This window comes from Acanthochromis polyacanthus, chromosome 13 (assembly GCF_021347895.1).
Source record: "Acanthochromis polyacanthus isolate Apoly-LR-REF ecotype Palm Island chromosome 13, KAUST_Apoly_ChrSc, whole genome shotgun sequence".
NCBI lineage: Eukaryota > Metazoa > Chordata > Actinopteri > Pomacentridae > Acanthochromis > Acanthochromis polyacanthus.
The window spans coordinates 37,308,783-37,330,392 of record NC_067125.1 but is presented as its reverse complement, the minus strand read 5'-3'; the positions used below and the strand labels follow the sequence as shown (position 1 = coordinate 37,330,392).

Below are 21,610 nucleotides of genomic sequence, written 5' to 3'. Positions count from 1 at the left end.
GTAATGATTGATTGCAAATCTTAAGTCTGATAAAGAAAAAGTAATGTTGCATAGAAACTATATAAGATCAGCTGCTGCATAAAACAGAGAAATGGGTTTATTTAGTGTTTGTCTGTACCCAGCCCCATGTTAACTATTTTAATAACAGTCACTTCTCTGCATGTTTGCAGGGTGGGTTGCGGGTGGGCTTGGGTGGTGGGGAGGTGTGAGTGTTCCTTTGTGTCTTCTTTGTACTGTGTGGGTTCGCGGGGGTGGGGTGGGGGAGGTGGAATGGGTAAAAGGTGAAGCATTGTTTTTAATCGTTTTTAACACTTTGTATTGCAATCTCTTGTAGAAGAAGTGCTATATAAATAAAATTTTGATTTGATTTGATTTGAAAAATAAAGTAAAGCAAACTAAAGTGGATACCACAATGTTAACAGATTTAATGTAGAGTCAGGTATTGCATACATGATGATGTATTGACTCAGAATTACATTTTCTTTACACTATTTGGAGGAATTTCTTCACACAAAATGCAAATTTATAACAACATAGGAGAATGATTAAAACCACCATCTGCTCTTTTAAACTACTGGACAGAGCAAGTCAAAACTCATAAATCTTGGCTTGTGAATATAAATATTATAGTTTAGTTTGTCATATTTTATTTGACAAAATGATATATAATACATATGAAAAATTATGTACTGATGACAGAAAATGTGTTTTATGAGATGAAGGTTAGACTTAGAAATCTGTTTATGGTTAAAGTTGTAGTAATTCACTGAAACACCCTCCCAAACTAACTAAAAATATAATAATCCGATAGTGGTTAGTGCTAAGTTTCATTGCCCTTCTGTTAAATATTTCTGTTTGCGCAACTCCTTTTGACTTGTAAACACTTTTTCCACTTTTTAATTTATTTTTTTTTGGCACCAGGTGGCAATTTGGAGCATTTTAGTCTCTATTTGTTTCGCTTTGTTTATTCCTTTATAAGATCTGAATTTTGAAGGTCTCCAGAGACACAGAAACAGCACAGAAAGATGTTTACTCAGTATGGTCTTCGTCTTTTTCTGCAACTTCAGAACTCTTTTCTCTCAATAGTCTCTCAAGATGGTAGAACACAGATGTCTCTCTGTGCTTCTTCTTAAGCTTCTCAACTTCCTGCTCGTACAATCGAAAACAGACACACAAGAAGAAACATACAGGGTGGCTCTGGTTACTTCTGAATATATAAGATCCTTATGAATGTATACTGCATATGAATACATCGCTGTCACACAGATTAAACAAAAAACAGACATGCTTCTATTTAATCAGTCACAAAGGAGTTAGAGAAAATATTCTGTCCTTACATCCTCTGACAGCAATCCTCTGCTTGGTTTGTGAAGCCTGTGCAGCAGGGAGGCAGCACGAGAGTCTGACCAAGCCTCCTTTAAATCGCCTTGGGCAGCCTCTTGGTCCTGAAACCAAACACACACACTGGCTTCCTGTGCAGAGGAAGGTATGCCGAGTCTGGCGTGAAACAGCTCGCCCAAGCTTTCCTGTAGCGTCTGTGACACACAACAACAAAAAATGAATCCTGCTAAAAGTCACCCAGCCATGAGTAAGGCTATAAAATAGTGCTTGAATCTAAAAGATATGTTTATTTTAAGATTGGATTTGATAACCAAGCAACTTCAATATTTTATTCCTACACACGTGGAGTATTTGTCTACCTTAAAGAAAAGCCTCTGGAATGCAGGACTGGAGTCAGAGCTCATATCTTGAACTTTGACATGGGACAGACAATGGAGGAGCAGAAGAGAGAAGCCTCCAACTGACTGGAGCCTCTGGCGACGGACAAACAGCGTCTCTTCTGCTTCCTGTCAACACACATCTCAGAGTTATTCCCACTAACATATTAGAGCTGCACAACAACCCCTACATGAGTAATTGATTGCTAAAAAGCAAGCATGGCACTACATTATATGATGCTTACAATGGTTTGTCTTGTCATCAGAAAGTAAAGTTAAACATCTCACATTGCAGTCACTATACAGTTTGATGACAAGAAGAGGAAGTCTCTACGTCTGTAATACCTGCATGTCTAACTTTAGCTGAAGCTCTTGATTTCAGTTAAAAAGAACAAATAATAATTCCTTCATTAAATGCTCTTCCAGGTGGAAGCTGGAGTTATACATTATGCATATCAAACATGTCTTTGTGCCTTACCATCAAAGAAGAGGATATGAAATACATTTCAAGTATTGCAAATTCATAGTAGCCAACAGTCTGCAGCTTTTTCCTCATGAGCTAAGAAATGAGAAACTTTAAATCCTCTAAGCACCTTAGATAGTGAAACCAACCCCAAAACAAAATTTAGAACTGTAAGCCCATGCAGGAAACCTGAAGGTTGAGGATTTGCTAGTTACTTTTTACTTGCACGTTCTTTTAGTTTGACCTTTTTTGCATGTGAGGACAGCTGAAGCCTTTTCTGGTCAGAGATCAGCAGAGCTGAAGAGATGTGGAAAGTGTCTTTGTTTGCAGTGTCTTGGTGTCTCAGCTCCACTGATCAAAGCAAGCCTCGTCTCCACTGCGTCTGTAAAAGTGTTAAATCTATTCTTGTCCTGTTCCACTGTTGATAATGGCTGGTGGATCCTAGGTGTTATCTGATTGGTTTAGCTAGTGTTGGGAATATTTTTTATCACATTTAATCAATATTTTATTACATTTAGTCTACAATTAATTTTATTGATCATAACTCATGTAATCATCATTTAACCGCATTTAACCACAACTTACCTTATCATATCATCAAATCGTATTACTGTACTATTGCTTATAATGAACTTATTTCGACCATGCAATCAAATATACTGCTAGTGTGCTCACGTGTTTTCTAAGCGTTGCACTCTCACACTTAAACTGAAGAGACAGCTTAACCCATAAGAACCCAGACCCATTTTTCCTTAAAGGACCTAATGAGTTAAGGTCAGACATAAAGGTTTACAAGGAAGAGACTGGGGCACTCAAAGTGCTTGTTACACTGGTGTCACCGTGGGATCTTATGGGTTAAGACAAATGGTTTCAATGATTGTGCAGACAGACATTGTGTGACATACTTTGGAGGGAAAGTAACCCACGCTAACCACCAGGCTACAGAGGTTGATGTGGTGAAATGACAAACGGTCTATTTCTCAGAAGAGTAGAGACGTATCATTTCAGAGAATTGACAGCATAAACTTGTAGACAGTCACATACACACTGGGAGCAATGAAAGGTAAAAAGGATCAGACAAAAAGAGCAATCACTTAAAGTACCAAATTTTAAAATATCTTAGAAAAGGAAATCAAAGAAACGATGAAAATAAAGTATAACACATATAATTCTAATAAGTAACACTGAAAGAAACCGAATTCAACAATATTCCAAATGACAGTTAAAAGAAGATAAAGTAATGAGAATCCTATATTAATCCATGAGGATCTTAAATTAATAGTAGAAGTAGAAACTAATTAAAAGTAGAAACTAAATTAATCTGCCTTATATCAGTGGTTGAATAACTGAATGATTTAATCATCTTAAATATGAATTAAACAAGCCGAATGATGAAAGTTAGTTTAGATGCATACACACACAGAGAGAGGCTCCTGCTTAGAACAGGAAGCCACACACACACACACACACACACACACACACACACGCGCGCGCACACTCTGATTACAGGACGAAGAAAGACTCGATTGGACAAAGACAGATGAACAAGAAAGTTTCAAGTCTAAACCAGGGAGCTTCCCAACTATCGACCAAACAGATATCCACACATTTCCATTTAAAAACCTCTGTATAGCGCTAAGACAGGCATTCTCATCCTTGTAAAGAGCTGCATGCAGAACTTTTCTTAGATTAGTCAACTGCTGTCAGCTAGATCAAGCAAGGATCTGCTTGCCTGGGGACCAGACAGCCTTTATATTGTGTATTACAAATACACATAAAGTCAGTCTGGAACTGCTCCATTGAACCAAATCTAGCCCAGAGGCGGGACTACCGATCACAGCTTGAATTGGAGAGAGCCAATCAGCGTAACACATGTGTGACGCAATCACTAAGCGACCTAACAATTGCCTTTCCGCCATGATGTTTTGTAGTTTTAACAGCTTCCTTCGCCGTACAGGGGTCCTGAGGAAAATCTAAGCTCTCCCTTTCAACAGTGGAGGGCAGCATTACGCATTCTATCGTACAGCCTGCCGGAATTAAAAATACATCCTTTTTTTAAAAAGAAAAGCTTTAAGAGCTGCTTCTTGTTGAGGTTTTAAGGACAAATTCAGCCCATGTAAAACAGAGGAAAGCGCACGAGAGAAACCTCGCTCTGTTGCGGTCGCCAACTCGGCCCTGAAGATGACGCATCGTTAACTCCCGCCTCTGGTGCTCTGATTGGTTCGGTCTGATCTGCTCGGAGCTTGAAAACCTGTCAAAATGTGTCAATGGAGGAGGGCTAGACTGTATTCCCGTATATCCCTTATAACGGGAATACAGTCTAGCTAAGCTAGGCTAAGAATCTGCATGCACGCAATTTCTGATTATCCAATGCTTACTAAATATTTTCAAACAAGTATTCTTGAGTTTTGAGTCTTCATTGCTTCAGAGTGGTTCCTCTTTAGCAATCCAAGAATCCGTCCTGACAACAGTCAAGAAACTTTGGTCAGTGTGCAGAAGGAAAATGCTTGTTTTAAAATTCCTTACTCTCTGCTGCATATACTGTTTCCTCATTTTCTACTTTTATAATTTTCCATGCAGTATTTTTATCTTGTTAATCTAGGAGATCATGATCCGCTTTCATCACTCGTCCTCCACATAACGTTTATATTTTTCATGACAGTATGGACTGGTCAAAGGAACTATTTTAATTCTTTACTGAAGTAAAAGTTGCAAAATAGCAATCAAAGAAACTTCACTTATAGCAAAGTATTTCTGTCAACGTGTTCCTTAAGTAAAAGAAAAACAAGTCTAAATAGTCATATGCACCTAAATAATAAAGAGTACGGGTATTTGTTATAAAGCAGAATGTTAATGCATGTTTTAAAGATAGATTATTGCTACTCACGCACCAGCAATTTAATGTTGGATCTGGATTAGAGAAAACTTGTGTTTCTAGAATCTGCCCTTCTGATAACACAGCCAGGCAATATGTCCTCATTTGTCCAGTTTTATCTACTTAAACTGACTGGGTGCTTAAATTGTGCTAATACTGTACAAATAAGTATCATGTCAACATACAATTGAGCTGCTGTACTGGTACTGAAAAGCATAAAGGAAATATAAAAGTACACTTTACATAATTTTAGATTTACCTGATAAAAAAAGGAATTTCTGAAGGCGTTGTTGAAGTAGTTGTTGTTTGGAAGACTCGCTGCTATCTGAAGAGAAATGGCTGGAGTCTGTAAGAAGAGACAATGACGATCCAAGCCTTTTATATTATAATATGCCTTCTGAAGCTCAGTTCACAGCAAAAATGAAAAAATAATACATCCACACATTGAAATTACAATGGAGAGTTTGAAATAAATATGTATGTAACCAGAAACTACATCAAGGAAACACAACAAAAGCAATAGATGTGAGAGCATTTCAAGGATTTGTTTCAAGATGAAAGCTGAAATTGAGTGCTCATATGAAAGGCCATGTGAGCCTCAGTTGCACGGTACAGGGATAGTTAGGAAGTTTCTATCTGAGTGCTTAAAGCTGCAGAGAGGCGCATTTGAAATTACAGTGTAAAAGATTGCTCATGGCCGAGCCACTCAAAGCCACAAAGCAAATACTTCATCTGTCCATTAACTCTAGCTGCTTATACTTTAGTGTCACAGGAGGCTGGCGCCTATCCACCTGACTCACAATTTAAGCAATTTAAAAATGAATACAGTAGGCAAGGAGGCAGAAAATAAGACTGAGACTTTGACACCAACCAGTTTCAGATTATGCAGTGTGTGCATCAGGAATAGTCCATGCTGGTAGACCAGGAACTCTCTGGGCTTCAGGACTGACAGGTCCAAAGGGATGAGCTCTCCTTCACATTCCCACTGAGCATCAAGGACATCTAAGAAACTTTTACCTCTATCTGGACAAAACAAAGGGTGGTATCATGTCACATCATGGCCCCAATTCTTTACACCAAACTGTAATTAAAATGCTGTTAAACCGAACCACTGAACATGCGCAAACAAAGAAATGTGTTGCAAAGCAAAATTCAGAATCATTCGTCTTTTTTTCACAGGCAAACCAAAGTGTGCAGTGCACGTCACAGCTGGTAGATGAAGATTTTGGGTTTGATAAATGCTCCATTTTTTTCCAGCTGCTGTTCATGTTTTTAAACCTCATCAGAAGCCCCATAATTGGTTTTTCAGTAATGACAAAATAATGAAGAAATATTTTAATTTCATTTCCTGGCAGTGGAAGTCCGTCCAAATTACTGCCTCCCACATCACGATCACTAATGCACACCTCAGCCTTATGTATAAGCAAATACAGGCTCTGTTAGGGCTGTCTGGGGATTCTCTTGGGTAAATGGACAGCTTCTCTGGTTGATGCTCGCAGCCTACAACAATTACAGTGTAATCTATTGTCCAGTGGACCTCGCTATACAGCTATTGCTTGCTGTGTATCTTACCCTCACAGCACACTAATCTTCTAGGTCGTCTTTGCAAAGCAAGTCATTGTTCTAGAGTGCTGAACCCACGGCACTGAGCTGGGGCTCCACATTTATCCATGAGACAGCCAAGATAATTGCAGTTTCCCGCTATGGTAGTGGAATTAACTCACCTTTAGATACTGCACTGTCATGCTTGCTGTCTGCTTTTTGTTTGGTGATTTCATTCAGCTGTTCTTTGTTTTGCTTTGTTGCTTTGGATTGTGGTTTGTTTTAATGTGATTTATTAACTTCACCACCTACAGTTCAACCTTCCAAGTGCACTTCCTAGAATATCTTCCCCTCAAGAAGTAACGGGAAGCCTTATGCCTGTCAGGAAGATTAAATCAGTCTACTCGCACTTCATGCCTGCTCACTGTTCTGATATTTTCTTGTGTGTTCTCTGATTATGAGTACCACAAGAGCAGCAGTGAGCAGAGCCTGCCTGTCTATTGTGGGAAAGTCTGGAGTTGAAGATGCTCTTCCCAGCTTCTGCTGCTCTCTTAACGTGGTGTTTGCAGTAACCTTAAAGCTGCTGTCCGGAGTTTCTGTTTGTTTTCAATTTATGTATCATTGTTTAACAAAGCTTAAATGTGTTAGTCTAGTTCGATACTATAATATAAAGTTAGTATAACGCGATATGAAAATTTATTCCTGAGCTCCGCCTTCCTCTCATAGACCCCCATGTTATTCCAAAAAGCGCCGGTCGCTGCCGACCAATCAAGTTCGAGCTTCAGCTTTGTCATGCTGTCAATCAACGGTTACGCGCACAGCAAGCAAGCCCATGCAGAGGTGGGCGAGCTACACACTACGCAACCGCGCGCACATTTGTTTTGCTTGTGGAGGAGAGAGCATCAGGGCTCAGCAACTTCCAGAAAAGTTACCAATCCCACGGCTTGTCAGGCCAAGAGACTGCAGGACGTTTTTTGGCTCGGGGTGCTCGCGTCGCTCCCCGACCACGGCCTCCATAGCCCGCCTGACGGCTTCGTTTAGATGCCCGACCTCTGGAGGAAGATGTTGGGGCGTCTGGGACATACTCTTCGTCAGAGGAGTCATGCAATTCTGAACTCTAGATAGAAATAAATAAACAATCTAACACATATACATGCGTAAATGCACTAAGTTTGATAAACAACGTCATCGAGAGGGATACACGAGTGTAATCACAGATTGAAACTTTACTCGTTCGTCCTAGCAGATTCATGTTATTTTGGTATTAGGACAAGTTAGACTCAATACAGCATTCTAACGTAATTCCTTTATTATTTACTAAATGTACTAAATGTAGAAGAGTGGAAAACAGCAAAACAGGCGAGATGCTGCAGCACTCCGGGCACCCCTCTCGGGTACTGCGCGCGTGCACAAATAAAGGGGCGAAATCAGAGGGAGGGACCAACAGTGTTTTGGGAGACGCTGCGATTCAAACTCCGGACAGCAGCTTTAACTCACAGATTGAGCTAAGGTGTCACTGTCTGACCCACACCCAACCTGCTCCATGCTTAATTTCCAAAACAACGGAGCGAAAATGAAAATGCTTAGCAAATTAAAGGCTCAGGATGTTGTCTTACATGCTGCATTGAAAAGTGCCAATCAGTCATTGCCAGTAAAACTACTGTTTTAGCTTTATAGGTGTTATTCTTGAACGAAAATACTGGAAAATCTGAATTCTGTGATGATACTAAATAAAGGTTAAAGCATCCTTTGTAATCATTCTCCGGGAAACATTCATATTTTATTCCAAATTTTACACATATCTGGCTAAAATGCTTTTTTTGGTGAAAGCCACATATAGGAAAATCACAATGGCAAAGTAAAAGGCGAAGAATCTCCAAGGTCAGCTGAACTCATCCTCCAAGGATTGCGTATACACAAAGCTGCAGGTCATCCATCCACTTTTATTTGACATTTCTGGCTTAACAAAAGTAAACTCACATTGCGGTCCCTTGAGTCATGAGTAGGATGGCTAATAAAAGACTTAAGTGATTATTTAACAAGCATCTGCTTTTTGCTACTTAACATCAGGGCACCTCTGGAAGACAGGTCTAATGAAAGTAGTTTAATTAAACCTGGTGTCCCTAAAGTCAGACCAACATATGTTTGAACATTTGTGGTTCAGAAAACATCTGTCATCTGGACTTCATCAAGGGCGGCTAAAAAACAACACCAGTAAAAAAAAAAAAACAGGCTGTTGTGAAATCTGCTTCAACAACGTTATGCAGCACATCTGACAAACACACCATAACTTTCAGTAAGCAGAGTCCACGGGTGGATTTATGGTTTGTCCAAAATGTTTGTCAAATGATCAAATAACGTTCTGTGGAGTCAGGCACTGTATTTCTCTTTCGGGCTCTTTCCATGCAAACCACAACTATGCGTCACTGCCTGTAATGGCCTGATCATACCACCTAAAATCAATATCATTCCAGCCTCTCCTTGTGGGTGTAAGTGTGAGGAAGACTGTGGGCGTATATAAACCGAGATAATATACTGACTGCCAATACAGGCAACTTCAGGCAGCTGCAAGGAATTAATACGGAAAAAAATAATTAACGAAACGTTTAACATGAGTAAAAATTGGTAAATCATCCTGATGAATCAGTTTAATCTGTAAATCACTCAGCCCTACTGTCACTCTTTCACTAGAGAGGCTGTATATAAGTGAGTGTGCTTGTGTTCATGTGTATCTGTGAATGTATGGTGCCTGTAGTAATCAGGCGTAAACTAACCGTGACGTCACCCGTTGGTTTCAACACCGAGAAAATGAAGCCTGGATTTTGTTACTTCCTGGTCGCCGTTTTGGATTTTTTGGAGCCAGTGATGTAAAAAGCGTCATCAAACAGACTGGACCGGAGAGCAAATAGGGGCAGGATTGGCTGAGGACTCTCTTATCCCGCTCACATTTTACCGCAGAGGCTTCTGTTGCTGTCTATCAAGTATAGCCACGCCCCCTGGCTCCGCCAACTTTAACGATTTATTTAAAATTCAGTATTGATTTATTTTAAGATCGGCCACCTGATCTCTCATTTTGACCATGAAAACTAACGGGAAAAAAATCCTGAGCTGTAGAACATCAGTCTATCAAATTTTATTTTTTCCAAAAATGAATTGGGGTCTATGGAGCAAAAGCTTTTTGGGGCCAACCCTAGCAGACGGTGTGATATTGCAAGTTTTTGACACTTCCGGGTGGGCTTCAATTTTGGAGCCAGATGCTACGTCCACTATATATACAGTCTATGGTAGTAATATCACTCAGTCAAAAATAGGGCACTCAAACGTATCCAACTCACCAGCAAACTCTCCACTATGAACCCCTGCCTTACAGGCCCAGCCCTTCAGCTGCAGCTCCACCCCCTTCAGCAGCTGGAACAGAGGCGAAAGCTCCAGCAGTCTTGTCCACTGCTCCTCTGGGGGAATAAAAGAGCCACAGATGGATGGACTAAATGCGACATAACCTGTCACACATTCTAACTATAATTTTACAGCGAGATGTTACCTGAGATTGCGGGGACGGTGATATGTACAGACTGAGTAGATTCCTTCATCTGCTGACTCCCTGTTAGGAAATTGGAATAAAATTAATGAAAATGTTCTGAAATCTAATCTAAAAGACTATTTAAATACAATTTCCTTAATTCTTACAAAAACAAAAGAGAAAAAAAGAGAACCTTTGGTTTTAGATTTGTTATAGTATATATATATATATATATATATATATATATATATATATATATATATATATATATATATATATATATATATATAAAAGGGCTGGTTTTGGTGCAAGAACAACTTTATAACACTTATATTGATGTTACCATCCAGTCTACCAGTGATGATGCAGAGTTTTTTGCCATTCATTGATCAGATCATTTAAAAGCAGAATAAGATCATGAGAATAAACCTTAAGGGAAAGTAGGACTGATGAGAAATGCTCATATAGTTAATTCAGCAGCCTATACGTCCATATGCAGTTGCAAAACAGTGGAGCAGTTCATGTTTTGCAAAATAATCATGTTTCACTGACTGACTGCCGACTAATTAGTGTCAAAAGTGTCAGGAACAGTGTTAATACATCTGAAAAAAAGAAAGATTCTTGGAATTTTGTATTGTATATAAGTGCTGGGTTTTAAATGACACTCATGGATTTGAGAGTTAATCAAGCAAAATATAGAGTATTAAATAGTGAACTAAGAGGTGCTGTTATGCAGATTTTGGATTTTTTTTTCATTTTTTAATGGACAAACATGATAGTATTATCTATTGTCTCGACAAGAAAGGTAGTAAGCATATTTTCCAAAACATCAGGCTAGTCCCTTAAAGGTATGCTTTGCTGTACAGTTAGTATTATCAGTACTTGACTTCTGTGAGATGAATATATTGAAGAACATGTACACAGAACTTGTTCATACACTGCAGGAAGATTAGTCACACATTTGAAATGCAGCAGAGTACAGCGCAGCACAACATGGGGTGAAAGGGGCTTAAATTCAATACAATTAGTGCTCTGTCTCACCCTCAGAGTGAATGCCGGAAGAAGCAGTGTGTCTTTGTGAGTTGTGTGTCTGTGCTGAGCTGGCCTGTAAACCAGTGTCCTGGGACTGAGCTACATTGACAGGCTCCCTCAAAGACTGGGTGGAAATTCCTATAGACACACAAACAAGACCTGTTAAAAATGATGACGTGATCAGTTCATTTGAAAATGTCAAAGTTTGTCCTTAAGCTGCTGTGAGGCTTTTTTTGTTGTTGTTGTTGTTGAAGTTGTTGTCTGAAGACCCAAGGCACACTAAAGTGAGTTGTCAGAGAAGACAGAAAAATGGACATTGATACTAAGTTCTGGAAGACTTATGGGCCCTCTGTGTCAACGGAGTTCCTGAGAGAAAAAGTTAGAGGAAACGCAGATGAGGGGACCACAGAGGATGAGGAAAAGTCCTACTAGGCCCACTTTAGCAGATGAATAAACAAAACTTCTCATAAGTTACTCGTCCCACATGTCTTTCACACTTAAATTACAATAAACAATTCAAAGTCTTGAGCAAGAGAGGAGCAGCACAAAGGAGACAGCAGTATAAACTGAATAATGGCTGAAAGTAAGAAATGGATGTCATTCATTTTAATCTTTGTACAAGTCTATGTTTTACTTTGAGCATGTCTATGTGCACAGATAGTAAAAAAATAAATAAAAGAAGGTAAGAGTTTGCAATGCTGTAAGCGATTTCAAAGCGATTTTGCAGAAAATATACTGATCGGTTTGAATGATGTGTCTTTGCTGCACATGCCTTAAGAATGAGACTGAAAATCAGATTACTGAATTCATCTTCCACATTTCCATCAAAATAGTTTTGTTTATTATTATTTAGCCCTTAAATAATTTGCCTTTTTTATTAGTAGCATTCAGGGATGATGTCTTTAATTTCAATTCACAATCTTGTGATGCAAAATGAAAATTAAATAGAAACTTAAATCTGAAACAACTCAACTGAATGCAACCAGAGGCAGAGGGTCTGGGTAATAACTTTAGACCTGCTTGTAACTGACTGCATTGCTATGCACAGTGCATGAAATAACTCAAAAGTAACCATGTAGTTGTTAAGCTTTTAAGCTGTTTTGCTGTATGTGTGCTGACTAATGAATAAAGTATCTTTAAAAATACATGTTTACAAGGCTAAAACTAAAAATCAAGACGAATTAAGAATGAAACTATTTTCTTAGTGGGAACCATTTAACGAGTTCTTTTGAATTAGAATATTATTATTTGCACATCTCAAGTTGCTTACAACATATACTATGCAACAGCACATATTCTCAAGCACAGCATGAGCACCTTCCTGCATACACTAAATAATTCTACTGCTTTTGGTCTCTTAAAATTCCTGCTGTTTGCTGTTTATTTGCCTTAAAACACTCAGTTTCTTTATAAATCTTTTCATTTGTCTTTAAATCTTTGCATATACAGGGCTTTGCAAAAGTTCTGTTACACTTGTTGAGACATTAACGAAAATGAACGCAAAGATTTTTTGATGCAAATAAGATAAAACTTTTGGGTGGCCACATTTCTGATTAATACTATCATTAACACATATAATGAAATATTTGGAAAATAAAAAATTATGTTATTGCACCAAAAATCTGTGTTCATTTTCGTGAATGTCTCAACAAGTGTAACAGAACTTTTGCAAAGCCCGGTATAGTGTTTATTGTAATGCACCAAATCACCACATCCTATTCCTTGTACGTGACAAACTAATATTGATTCTCATGAAGATTCTCATGAAGATTCAAGTTATTGTAACTGGAATGCAGAATGCATGTTTCCACTGGACCTATAAGCATGAGATTACAAATTCCTAGCACTCATGATACCGTGTCTCAAGCCGAAGATAAAGCAACATCCTTATCCACATTGTGAGTCTAAAAAGGATTTTGTAGGCTTTACAGATTGTGATGCCCTGCACACTCTTTCTTCACACACCGACATGTTATCGTTACACTTCTGTGGCTTGAGGAGCACATACCTTTCACCACAGGCACAGACGCTGTCCAGACTCGAGAGGCTATTTCCATTCCATAGATCTGCTTTGTTGACAAACCTACAGCATGTTAAACATCAAGCTTGAAGGATGAGCCCGGCAAATCTGTTCTTTTCTTTTCTGTCAGCAAATCTCATAACAAAGGGCCAAAACCAACCGTTAATTGATCTTATTAACATGTACTGTCTGTGTAATTAAATCCAAAAGTCACGTTGTTTGCATCTATGTGGCAAAGAGTTCCACTGGTTATCAGAAAGTGTTAAAAATTGATAAATGGGTTCTGTTTTAGGTCAAACCAATACAGTTCTGCTGTTGTACACGCTTAAAGCATCCAAACAACGGAAAAAAATGCAGTTTTATTGTATGTGAAGCAATATTTGCTACAATGTCTTTATTTTATTTATTTTTTAATGGAGCTACACATCTTAAACCTAACTTGCAACCTTGCAACAGTTCAAGAAACCTTGTTGTTGGTTTTGGTCCTATCATGGGATTTGTTGGCAATAAATACAGTTATAAATAACACAAACTGTCTCCTTTAACCACAATACCAGAGCATGTAGGAAAATGTAGATGGCTGTGGATCTAAGAGTTTACACCCTTGGTAGCAGGAAATGCTGGCAGTACTGAAGCAATTTTAGAGATTGTATATCAGCATCCAGTGGCACAGACAGGAAGCAGAAAATCAATTCAGCTCCAAGATAATGCTGTTATTCAATGAGGAGCTGTGCTTTTCCCTGAACAAAATGTACTGCATATCATGTAGTACATATACTATTCCTATTTGGTGCCGCTTCTGTACCAGAGGTGTGCTGATTGCAAGTGTTGGGGGAGAAGCTGGTCGGTTGTTTTTCTTCCAGGAGCTGGTTCAGCCTCTCAAGCAGAGGCAAAGCCTTCTGTTGGAGCAAACCCACGACCTTCACATTTGGTCTGTTTCCACTGCACTGAACCAGACCGTATTCCTTGAACCAAAAATTCCCACACAGTAGTGCCTAAAATACAAGCAGAGAAGGGTAGATGTTATGCAACTGATACAATTATGCAAGTAACTGCGGTTTAACTCCACTTTTACTGTTTATCTCAATTTTGAACAAACTTGACTCGCCAATAGAGGAAATAAAACACAAATAAAAAATATCCAGTCATTTCCCTACATCATATTACATATTTTCAGTGTTATTTATTCATTATGTCCGTGTTTTCACCTGAGCAGTGTCGGCACGGAGCTGAGAAAGGTGTCTGACGAAGTGCAGCGCATTTAGAGCAGCCTCCAACTCAGACTGCCTGGAACAACACTGCTCCCACAACTCTCTCTGTCTCAGCTCTCTGTCCTGAAAGACGAATAACCACAGGGCTGTTATTTACATTTAGACAATGGTGCTGCAGAGTACATCCCACAGTGAAGAACTGGCATTAAAGTTCAGTTACTAGACTTTCCAAGAGTCCCTACAGCAAACATTTTCATTGGCCTGAAATTGAAGTGAACATCTGATCAAATTGTGTCAGTCTCCAACTATGCTGCAGTGCTGGGAATAAAGCTGCTCTTCTGACCGTAGCATGGACGTGTGTTGGCCAGTCTCCTGCCTGTGTCGTCCATTTTTCTTGGTCTTGTTGCAGCTGATCCACACACACATCCGCCTTATCAAGGCCAGACGTAAGCTCTGAGTGCCAAACACACTGTTGATCCCATTCCTCCTCGTCACCTACACCCACAGATAACGATACACATTGAGACAGGCTGCCAACTCAAATAAAGTATCAAGTATCAAGTATCATAACAGTATCTTTACTGTCATTGTGTTTCCACACAGCGAAATTTCGATCGGTGACTCCCAGCTATAGATAAAAAATAGAAAATGGCACACTATATACAAATAAAATAAAGTAAAATAATCCTCAAAAATACAAATATGTAAGCAGAATTAGTGCAAATGAGCAGATGAGTGGTAAAGTGCAGGCCAGTGCAAGATTCAGTTCTTTATTGCACATAGTGTGTCTGTTGCTGGTGCGGGGGGGGAATGGATTGGACAGCTCTGGGATAGAAACAGTTTTTCAGTCTGGAAGTTAGAGTTTTTATGTTTCTGTACCGTTTGCCCGAGGGAAGCGGAACAAACAGTCCATTTCAGGCATATGGGTTCTTCTGTAAAGCATCTTGAGACAATTTGGCCTGTAATTGGCGCTATATGATTGGATTGAATTGAATTGAATTGAATTGAATTGAATTGAATTGAATTGAATTGAATTGAACTGAATTGAATTGAACTGAACTGAATTGAATTGAATTGAATTGAAATGCCCGAGTGAGTGGGGTTGGCAGCAATAGGTCGGCCCTTCCTCTGCACCCGGCCCGCGTATATTGAGTCCAGGACTGGAAGAGGACTTCCCACAATCCCCTGTGCTGTGTTTACCACACAGGTTAAAAACTGATTCTGGCATTACATTAATTTATAAACAACTGCAGGCTGTGATATGAGACTTCTTTGGAAAGTGATGAAGAAAAGTGCAGAGCTGGTCATGACTGTAATTTCCTTCATGCTTTCCTTCATTTTGCCACCTTGCCAACTAATTTACCCAACGTGAGGACGCGTAATACATGCGGAGGCAGAATCAGAGACAAGTGGGAGTGCTGAACCACTCTCCTCTGGGCTTCTGTCTGTGCTGAATCCTGCAGCTCCACGGCTGCTTCCTTCAGCTGCCTCCCAGACCACTGGACCTGCGGCAGAGTGCGCACACTTTGAACATAAAAAGAGAAGCACATATTTGCATACTGGGACTCAAAGGCCCCATGCACACACAAATACTAAAGGGAGAGGGAGGAAAACACCCACATACACACTCAGACACAGCGATACGATGATTTTGCACTTTTCACTAACTTTTGTGTGCAAAGACCAAAACACTGGCTTGTTTACTTGCAGCAAATGACAGGACATGAAAAGCTTGACTAGAATTATTTTCCAAAGCAGCTTTCACCCACATTCATACATCTCTCTAATCATTTCCACATGTTCAAAAGGTTCAACCCCTTTGAATGTCTCTCAGAATACTCAGAGTCCGTTCCACATAACAAATTTAGAACCAAAAACAGAAGCACCCTTCCTCGCCTGCTGACCTGATGAGAGTTTGCTTCTGTGGCTCTAAAGAGACACTGGAATAGAGCTGAATCCAGATCAGTAAGAATATCTTCCTCCCGCTGCCTCTGCTGCTGCCAGTAAGTGTTTCGTGCACACACCTCCCTCTGCAGCGCCTCTACCTGCAATACCATAGCAAAAAAATATGATGGGAAAGACATCAGTTTCAGCTAATTCAATAAGCAGCAAAAAAGAAAGCTGGAGATTAAACGCATAAAAACTGTTAAAGTAAATAGGCTGTGAAACAAACTAAGAAAAAAAGGAAGATAAAGGAGGGGGTTGACATGAACCACTTTTATTCTCTGTGGTCATATTACGGATTTCCTGTGTGAGGGCCTTTACGGAAACATCTCCTTCAATTTCTCCCCCACCTGCATGCTATCAGTTTGATCTGCCACCATTAGCCAGTATGAAGCTGTAACAGGGACAACGGTTTTTTTAGACACATCCAGCCTTGCTCCAACCACCGGCGCCAACAGCCCCGTCACTGGATCAACAGTCTGAGATCCATAACGGATCGCCATCAGACCTGTTAAGTGTAATAGTGGTACAGAAAAGGGCATAACTTGTATTGCGCTGTGTTAGAATTTAAAAGAAAATGAGATGCAGCACACTCGGAGAACATGTGCAATAGCTTGTTTTTCACGGTACCTTTTCCATCTGGGTCCTCCATGGTCCCTGCCAGCGGTATTATATTCCCAGAGACAAGGTCATTCTGACACCCCAGCACTGGTACACTCAGACCAGATCCCATGGGATCAGGGTAGTCCATCCCAAGCAGAGCTGGAACACTCATATCTGACCCTGGCAGCGGCATCTCTCCTGGTTTAAACAGCACATGAAAGAATTCAATCAAATACGACAAATATATGCAAATATAAAAGTATTCCTGCAAGTTTTTATGCCGTACAGACAACGTAGAGAGAAGTAGAATTAGGCTGACTAAATTATTCTGAACACGGTTGATGAGACAGTTATTACATTCACTTTGCATTATTGTAGTGCCAGATTAATATGAATTATTTATTGCCATTTCCTTTGGCTAAAATCAAATAACATCTAACCAAAGTCATAAAAACCAATATATAAATATAGAGTGAGTTATAAGACACAGGACTGAACCACACATCTGAAAAAAACATAGTAACAACTGCAAAAAGTAAAACTGCAGAAATCCAATTATCAAGCACTGTGTGCACATCCAAACAACCAGAGCAGCTGAAATTAGATACGATAGTGTTGCAGAGTAGGCCAAATGCAGAGACCATTCTAAGCCTGTTATTGTGACAGGAAGGCTGGCATGAGTCAGGAGTTTAAACAGCTAAAACGAGAATATACATTCAACACAAGCCCTCTAATGTAGTAATCTGATGTAGAATACGGAACAGCAAAAGGTGGATTCTGAATTTGTGACTTGAGTTTGAGGTTTTAATGTATTACTGTCACCTAGATGATGCCTGTGATTCTCTTAAGCACAGTCACTCTGGTATTTCTTCATGCTTTTGGTTTTACTCTATTGATGCAGTAATCTACTATTCTCAGTTGTATACATATTAAAGTGTTCTGTCTCACAAGTTAGTGGTTTCTAATCTGACTGCCTCATTCTCCTTTCAACCCTTTCTAGTCGCCTGGCTTTTGTACAACCAAAGCTAGACAGTCAAAGAGCTCTGCACCTTTGTTTACTGAAGAAACACGTGTTTTTAAGTGTTTCCCTGTGGGAGACTGAAACACAAATTATACAAATTAAATCCGGCTGCTGTCTAGCTTGTAGTGTGCTGTGTAAATTACAAGTTTGTACTCTCTGCCTCTTGAACTGCATATTTCTCTGACTTGATGAGAAACGACAAACATAGTCCTGGATTTCTTTTTACACTGCAGCCATAGATTAGATTAGAGCTGATTATTGTAACAGTTTGTTTTCCAGCCTGCCAACAGCTACAATTTTAAATACAAATAAAAACTTAGCGTCACAGATTAGACTATATAATAATAAACTTGATTTAGCCTGACTTGATGGTATCTATGCTGGGAATACTAAATGTACAACACTTGGGTGTTCTCCGAGTCAAACAAGTCACATGCTTACTCTTTTTGTGGAGGGTTTGCAACAAATAAAGGTCATATGGAAAGAGAAAAGAAATGTCGTCCTCCTGAGGCTCCTTTCCAAAACCCTTTTCAGACTTAAAAAATATGAATAATGTTTATGCCCTAAAATGTTTGTCCTCAGCAGGCACTCAGGGACAACTCAGTGAAATCCAGAAGGAGCCTGTTGGAAAAAAAAACCAATCAAGTATATGTCTAGGAAGCTATCTTAACTGTTTTTATATAAACTTTGTCGCAGGCTAAAAGGTTTATTCAAATAACTTAAAAAGGAACTATCTTAATTATTTAGAGGCGTGAAGGTAACACTAATAAAATCTACTACTGATGCAGCTGAAAGAAAGCTTCGATAAAGATGTTCTGTTAGGCATCTGTGCTTCGTGATACTTCTTGGGAGACATTGTGACGGCTGCAATCTTCAAATCTCAAAAAACATGTAAACAAAACAGGCAGGACTAATCACACATGATGTGATGATGCAGCTCATTAAAGAAGGCAAGAAGCATGTGGTAATAATCATACTCTGGTGAGACCTAATGTGCAAGTTTTAGTTGCTCTCCAGACCAGCTCAGTGTGTTTGTGCAGTGTCCAGTAAACCCACAAGTTGACCAAAGATCACTGACTCTGCTCATTGTCTTTTTCCCAAATGTGGAGAATAATTTAGGATAATTCAGTGAATGTAGTAAACAGAGAAATTCTCCACCACAAGAGAAAACTGTGCCCTGTCCATGCCAGATGACTTGTACGATCCTAAATGGGCTTACCCTGTCATGCCTGTCTGATCTCTTTAAACCATATATTGTGCTCGCCACTCTCACATCTCAAGGCTCCTGTCTGTCGCTGAGTTAAAATGAGCTCAGCAGACCACGTCGCCTTCCTCTGAATTGCTGTCTGTCGACATCGGACACTCTACTCCCACCTTAACTTACAGGAAATTGCTCTTAAATTCCACTCTGTTACCATTATCTTTGCACAGTTAGAGCGGGTCGTCCAATAATGGAAGGATCGGCGGTTAGATTCCCGCTCTGTCCTAGTCACGTGCTGTTGTGTCCTTGGGCAAGACACTTTACCCACCCTGCCTCCAGTGCGACTACTCCCACTAGAGTATGAATGCTGGTGGTGGTCGGAGGGGCCGTTGGCTCAGATTGGCAGCCACGCCTCCATCAGTCTGCCCCAGGGCAGCTGTGGTTACAAATGTAGTTTACCATTAACAGAGAGAGAATGTGTGAGTGAATGAATAATGGATTCACTGTAAAGCACTTTGAGTGCTGCTATATATAAATCTAATCCATTATTATTGCAGTTTATTTCATGCTATCCTCCTGACAAGATTACTGCAAATGTTCTGAAAACTGTCTTTCTCACCCTCTTGTTTGTTCTCTCTGAATTTCCAAGCTGTGTAACTTTCTTTCTCCCTCTTCTGTCTCTTTTTCTCCTCCCTGTCCTTTCCTTACGTTCGTGATTCTCTATATCGAACCATCAGCCATCCTCACACCTGTCTGTCTCCCCACTGGCTGTTTCTACCTCAATCCAGATGCTTTAGATCTAGATTTTCATCCCTTAGGAGTCTCCGCTTCTCCTTCCATCTCTCTTCTGCCCATCTGTGCGTGGTTGTCCTTGTCTCTCTCTCCCTCCATGTGTTTTTATTTCACTTCTATGTGTAAATGATGTGATTGCCTCTTGTGTGTTGTATGCTCATTAGTTTCAGGACTCTGTTGTATAGAGGAGGTTGCGTGGCTCAGATCCAGTCTCTCTGGCAGTATATGGAAGTTGTTTGACGTTTACAAGCCTGTCTTTGATTTGTTCCTCTAATGGTTCATACAGTAAAAATAATATGTTGCTTGATTGTGTAAACATACAGTATTTACTACTTGCGGAGGAATAATTCCTCTTTTGAACCAGTTTCTTCTGTATTTTCTTTTAAATGTTTTTGAGGAGGAGTTTTTTATTTCCATTGCATCAAACATGCATATGATTTATATCTAAGTTCGCACATGCACTTACATAATGTTATCTGGGTGACATTCTTAATTTTTGTAGAAGAGGGTTGCTTGTGACAAATTAAGGTCATGCAAAAAGCCTTTGTGGCAAAAAATGCCATTTCCCTGAGGCTCATGACTCCTTTCCAAAACTATTAAAGGTTAAAAACATACATCACTTCATGGCCAAATCTCTTGTGTTCTCAGAACCTGCAGAGATTTTACAGCAAATTTGTGAAAAGATAAAAAGCAAGTCAAAGTGCATATATTTTCAGTGCATATATTACTGTAATATTGGGCTTTATTTTGGTAAATTTGAAATTGCTCTTGCAACCATCACTGTATTCATTGTTTGTGTTGTTGTTGTTTTTTGTCTAAGTGCTTGTATTAGTTTGTTGCTGTATTGTGAATTAAATCCATGCGTACAAAAAGTCCCGCTACCTTGACTGTTCTATATATATTTCTGCTTTTCCCCTTAAATCAGGTCTGAAGCTGTCTAGGACAGGCCTTCTAAAAGAGCTTCACCACAGTTTTGTTATGATAATCTTATGAAACTACATTTGCATATTTCCCTACACCAAGTCACAGACATACAGATTGTGCTTTTCTTCTCAGCAGTGAGCAGATTTATGGTGGATTGATGACAAGCATAGATTAAAATGAAAAGGTGAAAGGAGACAGTGCAATAGCAAGTGCTTTCTCCATTCATAACATTTCTCTGTAAATGCAGAAGATGCATAGCTGCAAAGTACAGGGGGAAAAAGGAAAGCAATTACTTTAGAGTAACAAAGCGAGGAGGAGAATATATCAGCAGAGAGAGGCAGCGCTGGAGGAAGGAGAAAAGTCCGAGTTTCTGATGTAGTGTCCCAAAGAGATGACTCAAATCCATTCATCCTCTCACTCTCATTTCCTCACCCAGCATCCCTCCATCCTGCTGGAGACTCACTGCCCAGTCTAGCAGTATTTCCAGCCTGGTCTGCAGCTGCAGATGACAGTGCAGGCTCCTCCTCCAGGCCTGCTGGAGCTCTTTAGCTGCAGCAAGAAGATGATCTTGTCGGCCACTCCCTCTCTCGCTGCCAGGATGGGACTGCAGATGTTGCAGATTTAGATCTGAACCCCACTCCTCGGTTAGTGGTTTCAGGAGATCCAAAATTTTGAACATCACTGCCAGAACCTGGTGGAGAAAAGTGTCACTCTCACACAAATAATTAATTTGATCAATCACTG

General features: G+C 39.7%; 1 protein-coding gene across 4 annotated transcripts in view; it reads right to left on the bottom strand.

The window, feature by feature from the left end:
- Positions 1 to 397: 397 nt before the first annotated feature.
- Positions 398 to 21,610, bottom strand: part of si:dkey-103g5.4 (uncharacterized) — a 32,748-nt gene continuing 11,535 nt past the window's right edge. For 3 of the 4 annotated variants that reach the window (XM_022200129.2, XM_051958109.1, XM_051958110.1), the window contains 17 exons: positions 21,299 to 21,557; positions 16,956 to 17,126; positions 16,676 to 16,833; positions 16,286 to 16,426; positions 15,745 to 15,886; positions 14,725 to 14,876; positions 14,379 to 14,504; positions 13,976 to 14,165; positions 13,159 to 13,233; positions 11,160 to 11,288; positions 10,140 to 10,199; positions 9,934 to 10,050; positions 5,928 to 6,079; positions 5,316 to 5,402; positions 1,701 to 1,847; positions 1,338 to 1,535; positions 398 to 1,146 (listed from right to left, as the gene is read on the bottom strand). In XM_022200129.2, the coding sequence (XP_022055821.2) occupies positions 1,030 to 1,146; positions 1,338 to 1,535; positions 1,701 to 1,847; positions 5,316 to 5,402; positions 5,928 to 6,079; positions 9,934 to 10,050; positions 10,140 to 10,199; positions 11,160 to 11,288; positions 13,159 to 13,233; positions 13,976 to 14,165; positions 14,379 to 14,504; positions 14,725 to 14,876; positions 15,745 to 15,886; positions 16,286 to 16,426; positions 16,676 to 16,833; positions 16,956 to 17,126; positions 21,299 to 21,557 (2,421 nt within the window). In that variant the 3' untranslated portion in view covers positions 398 to 1,029. The remainder of the gene's footprint in view (positions 1,147 to 1,337; positions 1,536 to 1,700; positions 1,848 to 5,315; positions 5,403 to 5,927; positions 6,080 to 9,933; positions 10,051 to 10,139; positions 10,200 to 11,159; positions 11,289 to 13,158; positions 13,234 to 13,975; positions 14,166 to 14,378; positions 14,505 to 14,724; positions 14,877 to 15,744; positions 15,887 to 16,285; positions 16,427 to 16,675; positions 16,834 to 16,955; positions 17,127 to 21,298; positions 21,558 to 21,610) is intronic. The other variant, XM_051958108.1, reaches the window with a different exon arrangement.